This window comes from Patella vulgata, chromosome 5 (assembly GCF_932274485.2).
Source record: "Patella vulgata chromosome 5, xgPatVulg1.2, whole genome shotgun sequence".
NCBI classification, from domain to species: Eukaryota; Metazoa; Mollusca; class Gastropoda; family Patellidae; genus Patella; species Patella vulgata.
In genome coordinates, this window is record NC_065883.2 from 7459074 (window position 1) to 7473706 (window position 14633).

Here is a 14633-nt window from a genome sequence, read left to right on the forward strand (position 1 = left end):
GGGGTAACCTGATGAAAATACGTCAGTTAGATCGAGGCTAATTGATAGAGTGTACATAGCGAGGCCGCTGTAAAGCGTTTCCGTATGCCATTGAAAACTTTACTTGATAATCGAGATATGTAGGTGGAGTTAACGCCTGTCAATCAAACGATCGGCGAAGGTGAAGACACATTTCGCTACCATTTCTAGGCAAATATTACAATGATGATAACTATGTTCAGAATAAAGTAATTTGACTGAATTTTTCAATATATTCTTCTTTCATCATCTACTTTTGAACTGTTATAGCAAGAATAGCCAACTCTCTATAAAAATCTTCCATAATGTATCTTTAAGAAAGCATTCTAATTCTGAATTGCAACTGTCAAGGGTTCTTTTATGTGCACTCCAATGTGTACATGGGACCTCGTTTTTTTCCATCTCATCTGAAGAACTTGACACTGTTTAATTGCCAGACCCCTCGTCCTGATCCAATGACAAAGGGGCAATAAAGCACGCCTGAAAATCAAGAGGAATTTTCTCAGCTAACTTCACGATCGAACCTGGAACCTCAAGGTTAACGTCCATCCTGATTCACTGGCAAGGGGGCAAAGCATGCTTGGAAATCAAGATAAATTTTCTCGGCTAACTTCACGATCGAACCTGGTACCTCATGGTTTACTGATCGAACACTTTACTTACACACTCGGCAAACCTTGGCAGATTCAGTTACTCTACATCTAGCCTCGGCTGTATAACAGTAAGTGATATGTACCTACGCCCATACAATTGCGATGTGGCACTCATTATGAAAACTTGCCGCTTTTAAAAAGAAGTTATCAAATTGCGTCGTTCGAAGCGTGTGTAGAATTTTCAGTGCAAAGTTGTCCTTGTTTAAAGAAGATCGGATAAACTTGAAAAAAAAAAACTGTTTGCAGGCTTTGAAATATTTGTATGATAAAACATTCTTCAAAGGCGTCGCCGTTGGTAATTCGGGAACTTGAAAGTAGTTCCAATGGCGGACTTCCTCATACAGCCGAGGCTACATGTAGGGTACTGGAATCTGCTGAGGTTTGCCAAATGTTTACTTACATAGCCTGGGTGGCTTCCCTTGGTTTAAATCAAAACTCTCTGTATTTTTAAATCTTGATATTTAAATTGAGATCCACCCATGCATGCACTATTCGACTGGTTCATCCTCCCACTCCTGTACTTTTAGTAAACTGTGTTAATTCAATGTAGGCTTTGAGCAAATTCTAAATGAGTCGACAATAAACATAGCATAATAATTGAATAACAGTGGGGCGGCCAGCAGCAGTAATTATAATATAAAATTGAGTCTATTTAAATAGGAGAATTTAATTAGGATCAAATTTTAAGCCATTATCATCATTTGAAGCTGAAGGATTTTGTATCACTTAGATATTTTTCAAGTAAAAAAAAAAATGCAAATGACCACTGGCATGTCATTTTCGATTGATTTGATTCATTAACATTTACCGGTAATTAAGAAAAGATTCACTTACCAGCCCCCCAGTAATTATAACATATAAAGGAGGATTTTTGTATCACTTTCAAACTACAATATTATGAAAATTTAAAGAGGGGATGGGTAGGTAAGATTAGATAAAGAACTGACAGTTCTCGCTATAATAGTTAAAAAAATAGATAATGTAAATAGAATATGCTGAAAATTTCAGTCAAATTGCTTCACTGTGAACTGAGATATTAGCGATTCAATTTTGGGCTAGCCCGATCGTCATTAATACCGTTTACACGATAACAAACAAAGTCTCGACTATCCATTTTTGCGTTAAATCATCCATCACAAAACATGTTCAAATCCACTAAATATCGCATCCTAATGATGGTATCGGGAGTTGATTATGGTCTTGATAAGTTAATTAATGTCTAATTAATAATTTAGATAACATTTCAGGCCTAAAAAAAGACCTGCAATAGGCAGATTTACCTCTTGAATAATGTATGTTTAATACAGGTTTGTTTAACTAGTGGACGACCATATCTACAGTTGATATTTTGGTTTTGTTTTCTTGGTTAAAGATATGGAATGAGCTGGCAGTTCTCACTATAATAGTTAAAAACTAGATAATGTAAAGGCAATATGCTGAAAATTTCAGTCAAATTGATCCACTTTGAAGCATGATTTTAACAATTGAATTTTCGGCCTAGCCTCGATCATCATTACTAAAGTCCGTACGATAAAAAACATAGTCTCGATTATCCATTTCATGATTAAATCATGAATGAAAGTTGAGCAGCAAATCGGATCAAAATCCAATAAATATCGCTGGCTAGTGTTGACATACAGAGTGGATTATTTTATTTCTTTTCTAGATATTAGGCATCTGGCCATAATCTTTCATCTCTATTAAATGAAATGAAATGGGGTTTCGGGTCCTACTGACGTTCGGCTCCGACTGGGCTACTGAAGACGTGCTTATGCCATACATTGTGCTATGAGTGAAATTTTACCCGGACAGCGGCGTTCCTTCCTACTCTTATTTCGAATTCTAAAGCCAATGTATACACAGTTGGGACCTCAATTTTTCATCACATCCGAAGGACTATACCTTGTCCCTTGCCAGGCACTCCATCCTATCACTTTCAAAAAGATCAATTTGGAATGAGTGCTGTTAATACAACAGTCTTAAACATCGGCAAAAACTTGACACATTAATGAGATAAAATTGGTGTCCACTTTCGAATAGATTTAGTCCTGCCGTCTGCCTATCACACACACACACAGTACACACACATATAAAAAAAACCGAGTTGAGATTGAACTATGGTTGTAAAGGCTAGAGATACTGTTCGTATTGATTTATTTAACATAAGAACTTCTTCTCTCCTGTCTTACATCGCAACAATTTGAGTAATGATCGTCACTGTAAATAGACCACTTCAATTTAAACGTACAACAAACTGTTCCTTTCCCAACACTTGTTGTTGTCGTGGCAACTACAAAAATTGAATAGTTTGAAAACTGTATTTTCTATTTAGCTTTTGTCTGAATCTAAATATAACTTGCGATGTTTTTATGGTTTTTTTTTTATGGTTTTTTTTGTGATTAAGTGTTTGCTGCACATTCTTCAGATCTCAAACATCAAAATGTGTAATATAAAAAACCCATGAAATGAAATGAAATGGGGTTTACTGTTTTACTATTCAGCATCAACTGGTCGAACAAAGATGGATATGGATCTTACTTAAAACTGACGACTAACTTAAACATACATTATGCAAGAACTAAATCTGCCTATTGCAGGTCTTTCTTTAGGCCTGAAATGTTTTCTAAATTATTAATGGGACATTAATTAACTTATCCAGGCCATAATCAACTCTCGATGGCATCAGATTTCTCCAATATTAAATAGATTAGAACATATTTTGATTTAAGCTAAAAATGGAAGAGCGAGACTTAGCTTCGAACAACCAGTACGGTGGTTGAAATTATTGCACACGTTTTGTCAAACCTTCAAAGGCTAATATCTTCGCTCGCAATAGAGTAATTTCAATGAAATTTTCGAATTATTCATTTTACATTATCTATTTTGGAACTATTATAGCAAGAATGGCCAGCCCTTTATCTAAATCTTACATAATGTATCTTTAAACTTTTTCAAGAAACAACTTTTTAAATATCTTACTGTAAAAGAATAATACTGGTACCCTCTATGTCCATATGGGGGGTTGGATGGCTGAATGGTTAGCAGGTGCGCACTGTAAAAAAGACATGAAATGAAATAACGTGGTGTTTACTGTTCTGCTATTAAGCACAAACTGGTGGAACAAAGATGCTCCTACACCATTAAGTGTACTATGAGGGAAATTTTATTCGGACAGATGCGTCTCCAACAAATTCCATTTGTTGGTTTTGAAATGCCCTATTTTGTATTATTGAGTGAAGTTTAACACATCTCTCTCCCTCACTTTCTTCTCCTCCCCTCCCTCTCTCTCTCTCTCTCCTCCCTCTCTCTCTCTCCTCCCCTCTCTCTCTCTCCCACTCTCTCTCTCTCTCTCTCTCTCTCTCTTTCTCTCTCCCCACCCCCTTTTCATACTACATGTATATCTCATTTTATTAGCCTATAAGATTGTGTGATAAATACTGGACCTCTCTCTCTCTCCCTCTCTCTTTCTCTCTCTCTCTTTCTCTCTCCCCACCCCTTTTCATACTACATGTATATCTCATTTGATTAGCCTATAAGACTGTATGATAAATACTGGACCTTAAACCTCTCTCTCTCTCTCTCTCTCTCTCTCTCTCTCTCTCTCTCTCTCTCCCTCCCTCCTTCCCCACCCCCTTTTCATGCTACATGTATATCACATTTGATTAGCCTATAAGATTGTGTGATAAATACATGGCCATTAACCTCTCTCTCTCTCTCTCTCTCTCTCTCACTCTCTCTGCATAATAACTGTCTGCTGAAATCATATGATAAAAATATAAGGGGGAGAGAGAGAGAGAGAGAGAGGGCCTGAAGGTATATTATCATGATAAACAGAGTCTAATCTCCACCAGTTGATGGTATAATAAGATTTTATTAGTTATGGGGGGAAATACAGTCGGTCTGACGAGAAGAAGTGTAGAGGAATTATGATTTATTTGTCGTATACTTGACGTACAGAAGTTCCTTAAGACCACGAATCAATAGAAATCTAAGAATATGGTCTTCGCTCTGCTTGTTACACACCAGTAAGGTCAGATGCTCTTCAATAATTTCTCCGTTTGGTCTAATTTATCGGTTTATGACTGCAGTCTTAGTTAAAAGCCCGAGGAATCGTGTTGTAATTGATAGTTTTGAATGAGGGAATTAATGCTCGATGCTATGGAATTAAAGTAATAATTGTGTTAGAATATTTCCCAAGTCTCGTGTCACTGTTCAGGTTTCTTTATGTTTCTGAACATATTTTGCATTTTAAGGAAAATATCAAATATCAGATTTTCCACAACTTAAACATGCATTATGTGTAGGATAGAGCAGAGACTGGGGAAAATAACCGAGGCCGACAGACCAATGTTTTTCTGTCAAGGGTTTTTTTCTAAAGTCTTTCTTCCCCAGCATAACCGAAATCGAGGACTTTATCTTGCTTATAAACCGTCTATGTTTACATGTGCGTAAAATGAGAATGTCCCAGAATTCCAGCAAGAAAAACCTTATGTTTTCTTATGGAAATAAAAAGCCTTCCCTCGATGAAAAATCACGTCAGAGATTTAAAGAAAAAATTTCAGAAGAATAACCTCAAATTCCCCAGTATATATTCAAAGCCGCCCCCGACTTTCAGACCACAAGTTATTCCGGGCCTAGAAATATAGAATATACCCCAAAGATCAAAGAGATTTACCGTTATAGGTTTATAACTTAGAGCTAAATCTGCCTATTGCAGATCTTTCTTTGGGCCTAAATTATTAATTCGACATTAATTATTAACATGACAAGACCATTGTAAATTTATTTTATTCGGCAAATCAAATCCTAAAACATACAAAGGGTTTCTATATCAGGATACATGAAAACTGTCAAACACTTTTTGATAAATGAAAGTTTAATTGTATTTCAAAGTATAATCATATTTTCTTCTTTACATGGTTTAGTTTTTTCGTCTTGAAAACATAATGAATATATCGGAAAATCTTGAAAGGAAAAAAAATAAGGTTTGTATGGTTAAAAAAACATTATGCAAGAGCTAAATCTGTCTATTGCAGACCTTTCTTTAGGCCTGAAATGTTATCTAAATTATTAATTAGACATTAATTAACTGATAAAGACCATAATCTACTCTTGATGTCATGGTTAGCCTGCGACGTTTACTGGATTAGGATCAGATTTGCTGCTCAACGCTCATTCATGATTAAATCAAGAAATGGGTAATCAAGAGTATATATTTTATCGTACCGACTTTAGTAATGATGATCGAGGATAGGCCCAAATTCAATCGCTAAATTCTCGGTTCAGAGTGGATCAATTTGACTGAAATTTCAGCAAATTTCCTTTACATTATCAAGTTTTTAACTATTATAGTGAGAACTGCCAGCTCTTTATCTAATCTCCAATAATGTGTCTTTAAGTGTACAATACTTATTATGATTAAAAACATCCCAATGATTAAATTTTTATACCTGTCATCATTAGCTGTATCAGTACAAAATATCAAAGGTAGATAGTCTACCTGTTTGGATTTAATCAGATTAAAGAGAGAGAGAGAGAGAGAGAGAGAGAGAGTTAAGAGAACCCACGAGGTTGGACTGGAGACCCTACTCCTTGTTGTCACGTACAACTGGGGAATAGAAACCATGCCAGTTGACTCAATGATAGACCTTATGATACAGCACGCACATGCTAACCATTCGACCATCCAACCCACCTGATTAAGAATAGGCCCATCAAAAGATTTCAGAGAAACTCATAGGTAGCGCTCACTTCTGTTGACTGTTGTAAACACATCAACATAATTATATCAGCTTACAAGAAAATTCTCTTATTTAATAATTTTTGTGTTTCCATGGAAAAGAAATTTACTTATTTTTTTTGTATACAATTAAAAGTGTCAACCTTTTTTTTGCCAAAGGCACACCTTGGAACACATGAAAAAATAGCGGCACACCTGTCTAAATATGTATGAAAAATATTTGAATTTTGCAAAATAAAAACATGGCAAGTCATAGATGGCATAAAACTGTGAGACAGACCAGTCATAGACACATAGAATGACTCAAACTAAAAAAAGAAAAACACAGCTATAAACTTACTTTATTACAGTGTTTCGAATTTTATCAATTAGCTGGCTTCTTTACTGAAAAAATTTCTTAGTGTGCTGTTCAAAATTTCGCGGCACATTTAGGAAGATCTCGTAGCACACTGATTGAGAATCACTGCTCTAGCATACCTCATAAACCATTCATAATACTTTAATAATGTAGAATTTGATTGTTAATAACCAAAAACACGGAGATTATCTATCCCTGTACCTTTAAAAACTTGTCGAAGGGCACGTCATGTTGATCAATGAGTTGTCTTGTTAGAATATCAAAGCCTATGATTAGCCCTTTTAACCACGCGGACAATCACCTACTATTTGCTTGGATTAATTATGATGTGTTAATAATGACTTGAGATAGACTTTATCATTGATAATTATTATTCAACTCAAACCATTAATCCAAGACAATTGATTAGTATTACATATTGATAGCTTCTGGATTATCAGCTAGTTGATTAATTTATAGTCGTCTGCCACGTTATTGTGCCCGACACTCAATGTAATGGTCAGTAGTCTAAGATGAAATATTATTAGAAATTTATTTTTAAGATTTTGTTTCTGCTGCTTCTCAAAAAGGATCGCCATTTATCCCAAAATTATCGCCACAATTATCACCAAAATTAAATTTTATCGTCACATTTCTTTTTTTTGAGATGTTGCCCATCATCAACATGGGCTCTGTCTCCCTCTTGATTCTATAATCAGGCTTTGTGGTGGGGTATCTTAGTGTAAACATGCATTTTCTCAATGAATACAAAATTCTTAATTTCATGAGAGTGAGAGAGAGAGAGAGAGAGGTGTATTATGGGGTTTAACTCTACTCAACGCAAACTAGGTCATTTCGTGACTAACACATGGTTCAATTTTATTTCAATTGCGCATAATGTCTGATGTTATCTCCATCACCCAACCCTTTTAAGATAAGCAGACGAAGAAATAATGGTTTTAGTTGTTCCTGACAAAATGTCTTGTAATAATGAAAGAACACCTGCCATTTTGAACTTTGTGGCCGCCATGTATTATAAATAACATTGAAAACACTAATAAAAAAACCTAATTTGTGCCAGAGAAAATGACAAGACAATATAGCGACTTTTTTCGGGCAGAGCCTGTATATGGAGAGAAAGGGAAGAGAGAGAAGGGGAGAGAAAGATGAAAGAGAGAGAGAGATGGAATGGAAGAGAGAGAGAGAGAGAGAGAGAGAGAGAGGGTTTAAAGTCCACATTGTTCAATTTTATTTTAATAAATTACTTGCCATAATAAGAGTCTTTAGAAGTAGAAGGAATCTATAACGGATTTGGAGAAACCCACGAGGGTGTACAGGTGACTGTACTCTTTGTCTTATACGTGCTTGGGATCGAACCCATGCCACTTGACGTAATGACAGACCTTATGATCTAAAGTGCATTTGTTAAACCATTAGCCACCTTGTATGTGGAAAGGCATGTTTTGGGGGGTTGGATGGCTAAATGGTTAGCTGTGTGAGCTGTATCATGAAGTCTTTCATTGAGTAAACTGGGGTGGTTTCGATTCCTCGGTTGTATGTGACAAGGAGTAGGGTCGTCTGTCCAACCTCGTGGGTTTTCTCCAGTTTCCTCCCACTGCTAAAGACCCCTACGCGCTAGTGAATTATTGAAATAAAATTAAACCATATGTTAGTCACGAAATGACCTAGTTTGTGATGAGTGGACGTTAAACCCCATTTCTCTCTCTTTCTCTCACGCATGTTGTATTGTTGTTGGTACCTAATATATTTATATGTATTCTATTTGTATTTCAGTGCTAAGAAATCGTTATCAATGCTATGAGCAAAGAAGATCCTCCCCCAAGCCCTGGCCATGGCCTATTTGATCCCACTAATCATCTTCTGGGTAAGTGACATTCTTTTCATCTTCTGGGAAAGTGGCATCTTTTGGGTAGCTAGCTATCTTTCTTTCATTCTTCTTGGAATTTGACATTCTTTCTATCTTCTGAGTAAGTGGCATTATTTCCATCTTCTGGGTAAGTGATGTTCTTTCTATCTTCTGGGTAAGTGGCATAATTTCCGCTTCCTAGGTAAGTGGAATAATCTCCACTTTCGAGGTAAGTGGCATAATCTCCACTTTCTGGGTGCTTGGCATTTTTTCCATCTTCTGGGTAAGTGGCATTATTTCCACCTTCTGTGTAAGTGACATTCTATCCATTTTCTTGGTAAGTAACATTCTTTCTATCTTGGGTAAATGCTATTACTTTCAACTTCTGGGTAAATAGCATTATTTCCACCTTCTGGGTAAGTGGCTTTATTTCTATCTTCTGGGTAAGTAACGTTATTTCTTATCTTCTGGGTAAGTGGCATTATTTCCACTTTCTAGATAAGTGGCATTCCATCTTCTTAGATTAAATCAATATATTTTTTTACCCAAATTAGTTCTCAATTCAGTTATTTATATTATTGTTTTGTTTTGTTTTATAGGTCCACCACCCACATCAATGGCTGGAGGTCTGCCATTTCCTTCTTTAGCTCATCTTCCCAGTGCTTTTTCTCTGCTCGGACGTCAGCCTATGTTCGCACCTTCATTATTTGGTGGACTCGGAGCCCTGTCAAGCCCTTTATTAAATCCTGCTTTCAATCCAGCTGCAGGTAAGACATGTTATTTTTTTGAAATAATTAATGATAGGGGTTCAGCATTGTTTTTATCCGGGGTGGCCAATGTTTTATGTTCAATGTGCCCAGTATTAATCGTATGACTTTAGATGCACCATATAAATTAAGAAAAATAGCATTGGTTACATTAATGAGATTTTTGATTCTATTTTGATATCTGCAAGCTGCAAGCTGTTGATATTTGGAGTAAAATTAATTATATTTTATAAAAGATCATGAGGGGCAATATGCCAGTTGGTTTGGTTCAATGTGCCAGTTGGACTGGTTCAATGTGCCAGTTGGATTGGTTCAATGTGCCAGATGGATTGGTTTAATATTCCAGATGGATTGGTTCCTTGTTCCAGTTGGATTGGTTCAACATGCCAGTTGGACTGGTTCAACATGCCAGTTGGATTGGTTCAAAATGCCAGTTGGATTGGTTCAATGTGCCACTTCCTTGAAATTGTTCAATGTGCCACTTCCTTGGAATGGTCCAATGTGCCCTTTCCTTTAATGGTCCAATGTGCCACTTGGAAAAGTTCAGTAAGCTACATGATTGAAACAGTCCAATGTTCCACTTAATTGGAATGGTCCAATTTGCCACTTGGAATGGTCCAATTTGCCACTTGGAATGGTCCAATTTGCCACTTGGAATGGTCCAATTAGCCACTTGGAAAAGTTCAATAAGCCACTTGATTGGAATGATCCAATTAGCCACTTGGAATGTTCCAATGTGCCAATCTTTGAACTGATGTTTCTTTTAAAGATTTATCTTTCACAGTATTGTAGTTTGCAAGGATTTCACAATCCATCAAGTGACGATCAGATTCTTTTAATTGAGTAGGTTCATGCACGGGTTCCATGTCGGCCGTATATATGCCGGTCGAGACCAAGGGCTATGGAAAATGACCCAAACTAGATCTGACCAATCGGTCATTTTACACGCCGGAAAAATAGTGCATTTTAGAAAAATGATAGTTTCCAAACATGGCTACGATCGGTAATTCATGAGAGAAAATTAATTTCTTGTCTGTCATGAATTACCGTTTTTATAGTTGGACTATTAAGATTTTTATATTCATGTGTAATACTAGAGAACTTTACTATTTTGTCTAAATTACCTCTAGCCTGCAGGTCGTAGGTTCGATCCCAGTGTTGCTGAAAAAATTCATCGGGATTTTCCGGGGCGTATTCTAGTCGTTCAGAATTCGATATAAGAGTAGGCCGTAGCGCTTCTTTCCAGGAAAAATTTGCCTCAAAGCATAGTGTATGGCGTATGCCCGTCTTCATTAGCCCAGTTGGAGCAGAACAGTAGGATGTTAAACCCCATTTCATTTCTAATTTACATTATGCTATGAAGTTAAGGGGGTTGGATGGCTGAATGGTTAGCATTTGCGCGCTGTATCATAAGGTCTGTCATTGAGTCAACTGGCGTGGTTTTGATTCCCCGATTGTACATGACAAGGAGTAGGGTCGCCTGTCCAACCTCGCGGGTTTTCTCCTGGTCCTCCGGTTTCCTCCAACTGCTAAAGACCCCTACATGCAAGCGTATTATTGAAATAACATTAAACTATATATTAGTCCCGGAATGACCTAGTTTGTGTGAGTGGACATTAAGCGCTCTCTCTCTCTCTCTCTCTCGCTATATGTGTTTAGAATTAGTTTTTTCCTGGTTTAATAGAAAGCTCATATTTAAATAAAAGATTTCTAATTAGGATGAAACCCACTCATTCAGTTTTTATTAAAAGATTATTAATGTGTCTCTGGCCTATGTGTAAGGTGCTAAATCTATTTGTTAAGGCCAGCTCAATTTTTGTCAAGGTTGTTGAGATGTAAATAAGGTTAGGGCATGTGATTGTTGGCGAGATTGTAGGTTAGAGTTAGGGTAAGCATTGGGTCTAGGTCCAGGGTTAGGGTTAGGGTTGGGATTAGTGCTAGCCCTGTTTACATCTCGTGACCCTTGACGAAAAATTGAGCTGGCCTTATCATTTAGCACTAACCGTGTGTAAGTTTTTTAATTTCTTATGTCTTAACCCACGTGAATCATTAAACCAATGACACAGATATCAAATAGACATAAACTATATTTATTATTTAAACACACATTATGCAAGATCTAAATCTGCCTATTTCAGGTCTTTCTTTAGGCCTGAAATGTTATATAAACTATTAATTAGACATTTATTAACTTGACAAGACCTTTATCAACTCTCGCTGCCATCTTATGTGTCAGATATTCACTGGATTTGAACGCTCATTGATGATTAAATCCAAAAATGGATAATCGAGACTGTTTTTATCGTACTGACTTTAGTAATGATGATTGAGGCTAGGCCTAAAATTCAATCACTAATATCTCAGTTCAGAGTGGATCAATTTGGCTGCTGAAATTTTCAACATATTCCCTTTACATTTATTATCTATTTTTTAACTATTATAGTGAGAACTGCCAGCTCTTTATCTAATCTCCCATAGTGTCCCTTTAATCCACGCTGGGGGGTTGGATGACCGAATGGTTAGCATGTGCGTGCTGTATCATAAAGCCTGTCATTGAGTCAACTGGTGTGGTTTCGAATCCCCGGTTGTACGTGACAAGGAGTAGGGTCGCCTGTCCAACCTCATGGGTTTTCTCCCACTGAAATAAAATTGAACCATATGTCAGTCCCGAAATGACCTAATAATTGTGTCGAGTGAACGTTAAAACACATTTCCCCTTCCCTCTCTCTCTCTGTTGTATGTTACTAGCCTTACTGGTTGAGATTGGTTATTCATACAGTTATGGGTAGGCCTACATTCGATTTAACCACTTCGCAGTGGATCTTATTCTGTTACTCTTATCACTGGGAAGCGATATGCAAATGATTATTCATCATTGAACCTGTTTTTATGAGATGTTTTCTCTATCATTACATTCATAATAATATCCATTTGACTGGGGGTGTTTGATGGCCGAATGGTGTGCGCTGCATGATAGGGTCTGTCATTGAGTCAACTGGCGTGCTTTCGATTCCTTGGTTGTACGTGACAAGGAGTAGCGTCGCCTGTCCAACCTTGTGGGTTTTTTCCGGGTCCTCTTGTTCCCTCCCGCTACTAAAGACACCTACGTGCAAGTGAATTATTGAAATAAAATTGAACCATATGTTAGTTCCAAAATGACCTAGTTTGTGTCGAGTGGACGTTAAACCCATTTCTCTGTCTCTCTCTATCTCTCTCTGTCTCTCCACTTGAACGGCTGCTTGCTAGTTATGTACATGCATACATCATATGACACAGTGTTCTGAACACTCAAATTATAATGTGTGACAATTATGTATAACAACAGTGTTAGTGTGTTTGCCATCCTAACATCTCTCCATCAATTACGGCCATTTTTTAACAACTGAGGTGCAGTGATAAGGCAGTCTTGCCCAAGTGCTTTGTGCCACTTTGTGGTCAAAGGGGAGGCTACTCTAAAAATTTTACAGACGGTTATATTGATTAGCAGATGTAACTAAAGTTATAAGCTGTAGGCCAGTGTAGCTAGATAATAATTTATGGGGAATAGAAAGGATGGACCTTATTGCTACATGTAAAAGACATGTGACTAAGAATATTCCGAATGATAGGCCATATTGCTACATGTAGCTTATATATGACTCCACTAAGAATATTCCCAATGGTAGGACAGTGGTAGACCTTATCTCGTCTACATGTAGCTTACATATGACTAAAAATATTCCGAATGGTAGGCAAGTGTTTTTTTTTTTTACATTATCTGTTTATTTCGCTCTGACTGTATTCTTGAATTCTGTGCGGGACTGTTCACACAATTTGACAAACATGTAACACACTGTATGCTACACAAGCTTGTAACTTCTGTTTTTAAATTAAAATATGTCACGGAAACTATTTGCTGATTGTTGATGTATTTGTATGTTATATATGCATGTCATATTGGTGTAGTATTATGGGTTGTATGTAACACTCTTATTACATCACTACTCAATAGGTGGGGCTGATTGGTGGCTAGCTGCTTCTGAGCATGCCCGACGTCTCGCAGGTGGTAGCGGCGTGGAATTTTTTGCTGGTAGTCTTGGTAACAACAGCCTAGCACCAACTTTCAACCCTCTTGGTTTGACCTTCGATGCCAACCAATCAGGGCTGGAGTTCCTTCTACGTTCACAAAGCGACGCCGATAAAAGTAAGCGACATTGTAAATGTTGGATGTCGTGATGCACTTTCTTAATAACACTACTACTACTACTAGTTTAGTTTCACTTTAGCTTTTCTACTTTCATTTTTCTCTCTCCTTGTGTATAGTAAACGTAGATACCCCTGCATATACACTATATATAACTTCATTTAGTTTTATTGAAGCACAGTTCACCATAATAATATTAGCTTGTGTCTTGTCAAATTTTGCACATTCGTAAATTTATATGATGTGTAGTGTGAATTAACTTACTAATGTTGTGTTATAGATTCGTAGGTCTCCAGATCCTAAATTAATGATTTTATTTGTGTACCTAATAAAATGTCAGGCACAATTAGAACTAGGGGTACCTGACATTTTGTGTCGGACATGTACTATAAATGATATTAAAAAACAATGCTAGACAAATCAACAGGCACCAGAGAAATTGTGTCTGTGACAGGTGTCTGATTTCCAGGCTTGCATGACAACTTCCAAGATTGTAAAGGTGGCCCATCTATATTTGGTAGGCTACCTTGTAAGCATAAATCTAAGCAGGTTCCAGTTGCCAGAATGTCAATCAAAACAACAAGATAAATATATTGAAAATATCCAACCATTTCTCTTAACTGTTGATATCAACACAGTTCACTAGCAAGGCACACATATATAAGGTGTGTTTAATATTAAATTGTGCTCAATATCAACCACCTATCTCCGAAATTGGCCTAGGACAATCATTTGTGAATGAAACTTTGACAATCATCTGTTAAAATTAATGAGACAGGGACAATTATCTGTTAATGAGACAGGGACATTTATCCTTGAATGAGACTGGGACAATGGTCTGTTAATGAGACTGGGACAATCATCCATGAAAGAACCAGGACAATAATCCTTGCATGAAACTGGGAAAATGATCCATGAATGAGACTCGGTTTAATAATCCTTGAATGAGACTGGGACGATGATCTATGAATGGGACAGGGACAGTCATTTGTGAATGAGAATGGAACAGTCATCTGTCAGTGAGACAATCATCTGCCAATGAGAGTGCGACAGTTATCCCTGAATTAG

The 14633-nt window shown here is 36.9% G+C and overlaps 1 protein-coding gene across 1 annotated transcript in view; it reads left to right on the plus strand.

The window, feature by feature from the left end:
• Positions 1 to 14633, plus strand: part of LOC126821626 (bromodomain adjacent to zinc finger domain protein 2B) — a 50219-nt gene that overhangs the window by 19185 nt on the left and 16401 nt on the right. Inside the window, exons 2-3 of the mRNA XM_050550086.2 lie at positions 8543 to 8633; positions 9215 to 9382. Coding sequence (XP_050406043.2) covers positions 8567 to 8633; positions 9215 to 9382 — 235 coding nt within the window. The 5' untranslated portion in view covers positions 8543 to 8566. The remainder of the gene's footprint in view (positions 1 to 8542; positions 8634 to 9214; positions 9383 to 14633) is intronic.